We start from the raw sequence: 2,999 nt of genomic DNA on the forward strand, positions 1-2,999 counted from the left end.
AACGGTGGATCTCGCTCAATCACTAGCTGGAAGACATCGATCAGCTCCATGAGAACGGTTTGCAGTTCTGCCACATATTCCGGTAAAGCGCTCCACGTCTAGCTTCGTCAATCTTCTCTAAGAGAAATCGACGGATTTGCTCACGTTTAGTGTCGACACCCTCCTCGAGCGTCGAAAAACACGCTCTGTCTTCATTTTCATTCAAAGCACGCTCATCTTGTGTCGGTTCTAATGAGTCCGCTACCCCCGTATACGCCAACACACTCGGTACCCCACGGTCGCCTCCGTCATCCACGTCGCTCATATCCCATTCAGAGCTGAAATTTTGTGCGGCGGCAACTAGCTTTTCAGCACTGAATCCAAGTCTCTCCATTATCCACCTCGATAACAGTATTTACCCCACTCCTATGGACAGTGGCTGCTCTGTGACCCAGCAAATTACTTTCCGCAAAATCAAAGGACTACTTGGTGTTGCAAAACCCAAATTTAACTTCACTTTACTCTTCACAGGTACAGGTTGAAACCCCATACCGGTCACTGCAGTCTTTTCCTCCAAGTCCTGGTGCGTGATCCATGTTCCTTGCTTCGAAATTGCCGTCTGAAGCTTGGAGGTGATGACCAAGCTAGTCCTTCACAGTAGCTTTGAGCGCATATGGGCGGAGAGCTTCTACCAGATACCCCACCACTTTCTTTTGTTCAACTTGAAGCACGTCCTTCATGTTAAGGCGCATTCTCAACCGGCCGCACCGCACCATCGCACAATTTTGTTCCGTGCGGTCGCGTCGGTTAAGAACGGTTATGCAACGCATAAAATACATCTTAAGCAGCTGGTATTTAATAGATCTTGTCATTAGTGGAAAATATTTCTTGAAGAGAATATGACCTCAAAGCTCGTGGACTGGAGGCATCTTGGAGTACATAAGGATAAAGAAGAGAGCTGTACGGTCTAACAAACCAACTAACACCGGATACAAAGCAACATGCAGGTGATGCAACTCGAGGTGCACTACGCCCCATATCCCACCGGGCAGATTAATGAATTTGAGTCCTGTACCAACAATGCCTGCCCTAGCATCAAATCATCCCCAAATACAAGGTGTCTACACAGTGCAACAGCAACAAGAAAGCCCTATCCGGTCAGAAAACCTAGCAGATAGATTGCTAGAAGGGGTGGATAGCTCAGATGACAGCGACATAGTGGAGTCGCGATCTGCTCTGGTGGATTATGAGAGCTGGTCAGCGGATGTGATTCGGAAAGAGTGTACCAAGAGGGGCCTCAATCTAAAGGCTGGTTTGCGGAAGGGGAGCGTATTTCAATACGTTTGCGTCATGACGCTGCGAAGCAGGCATATGACGGCCTTCTATTAGGAGATGGTGGGCAGCCTACAGGCAAGAATGCAGTGTCAGCCCGTACAAAGCATTGTATGTACAGGCTGATAAATATTCTTTTTTTTTTGGATGAGATCGCCACGCGTTTTAGTCAATCATGTTTGTTATACTACATAAAATGCGATGTTTGTCTGACGAGCACTATCTAATGGAGTGATGGCTGCACTTTACGTTATTTTTTTTGTTTTAGGTAACACTGCACCGAGAGCGGACGTAGATAGCAGGACGCTGCGTGAAAAGAGCAGCTTCTGGCAGGATGTGCAAGCCGCATTCGTACAGAGGTACCCTCTCGATCATGAGCAAAATCAATTGATGTTCGACCATGAATTATTCAGAAGAGTAAATCCATCGCTGGTCAAGCCACACTCGTCTAAGAAGCTGTACGACATGTCGAAAGAGATTATTCGACTTTACTTCTCCGCGGATGAACGAATTACAGCTTCGGGCCAGAATGAAAACGACTTTCCAAACTCTGTAAACAAGAACGGAGCTGTCCCTTACCTGCGCAATGGCTGAATGTACGTCAAAATATCTCATTTCATTAAGCAAAAGTTTTACGCTCTTATATACATGCATGTTGTTTGATTCTTCTTTTCAGATTAAACGCGACCTGACAAACTCTGTTCGTGGGGGACTATTTGCTGAAGATGAATTTGACACGTTGGAGGCATCTTCGCAGTTGCACAACTCTGAAACGACAAAACGTAATTACAAACAGCGGAAAGCAAACGATTCCTCGGAGCTGGCTTCAGCCTTTCGAGCGTACGTCGATGATCGACATATTAAAGGGGAGCATGCTCGGTCTTACCTCATACTAAATCATCGTGTATCTTGACAAAGCGACGTGTGTTCCCCACGGAAAGTTGGACTTGGGGGAGGGTCCATCTCTCTCAATACCGAGTAAAATCGGTGACCTGAATGGTACTTGATAGAGCCGGCGCTTAAATTTATAGGAGAGCAGACGCTGTCTTCGCTGAGAAGATATTTTTCTGGAATATACGGGAGGATATACGCCGACTAGTGCTAAGGTGCAAGAGAGAGCACAAATACTCTCCCTGCTTGGTGATATTCGCAGCCAGTTGGGAGATACTGACAAAGTGCTCGTGAATAGTGGCGATGAATGCCAGCGTCTGCAGAAAGATCGCGAGCTACTCGTATTAGAACGGCAAAAATGGACTGAGAAGCTCCAAAGTGTGGGGTTGTAGCAAGAACGTTCATGACACAGTTTGCATTCAATACATAACATTTTTTCGTAATAGTGCTGCATTCGATGTTAACGTGAGGGTGATGTAGATCTTTGCTTGATTTTTTTTATTTGTTTAGTGCGGCGTTCAATATTGAGCCGCGGGCGATGCAGTTCTTCAGTTGCTATGTACTGGACAACGATTTCGCGCGTCACATCGTCATTAATTTCACAATCTTGCCACCTTCCGTCTCGTACTCAGTATAAGTGTAAGATAAGTCGCGGCATTGGTTCCAAGTGCGAAGTTTTGATTTAATTGATCTGGCTGAATGGCACGGGTTCTCCAATTCATTCTGCTCGATACAAAAAATATGCAAGCGCATACATCCATGTATGACGTGAGGTGCATTCCTTAGCCACATACATA

The 2,999-nt window shown here is 45.9% G+C and overlaps 1 protein-coding gene across 1 annotated transcript; it reads left to right on the forward strand.

Annotated features, from left to right (window-relative positions):
* Window positions 1–980: 980 nt before the first annotated feature.
* Window positions 981–1,905, forward strand: PITG_21103 (uncharacterized protein; the record flags this gene model as incomplete). The annotated part of the gene is made up of 3 exons (XM_002895055.1): window positions 981–1,050; window positions 1,580–1,670; window positions 1,725–1,905. 3 exons carry the CDS (start codon window positions 981–983, stop codon window positions 1,903–1,905), a joined length of 342 nt encoding a protein of 113 aa, XP_002895101.1.
* Between the last annotated feature and the right edge of the window lie 1,094 nt (window positions 1,906–2,999).

Source organism: Phytophthora infestans, genomic scaffold (genome assembly GCF_000142945.1).
Source record: "Phytophthora infestans T30-4 supercont1.273 genomic scaffold, whole genome shotgun sequence".
Classification (NCBI taxonomy): Eukaryota; Oomycota; class Peronosporomycetes; order Peronosporales; family Peronosporaceae; genus Phytophthora; species Phytophthora infestans.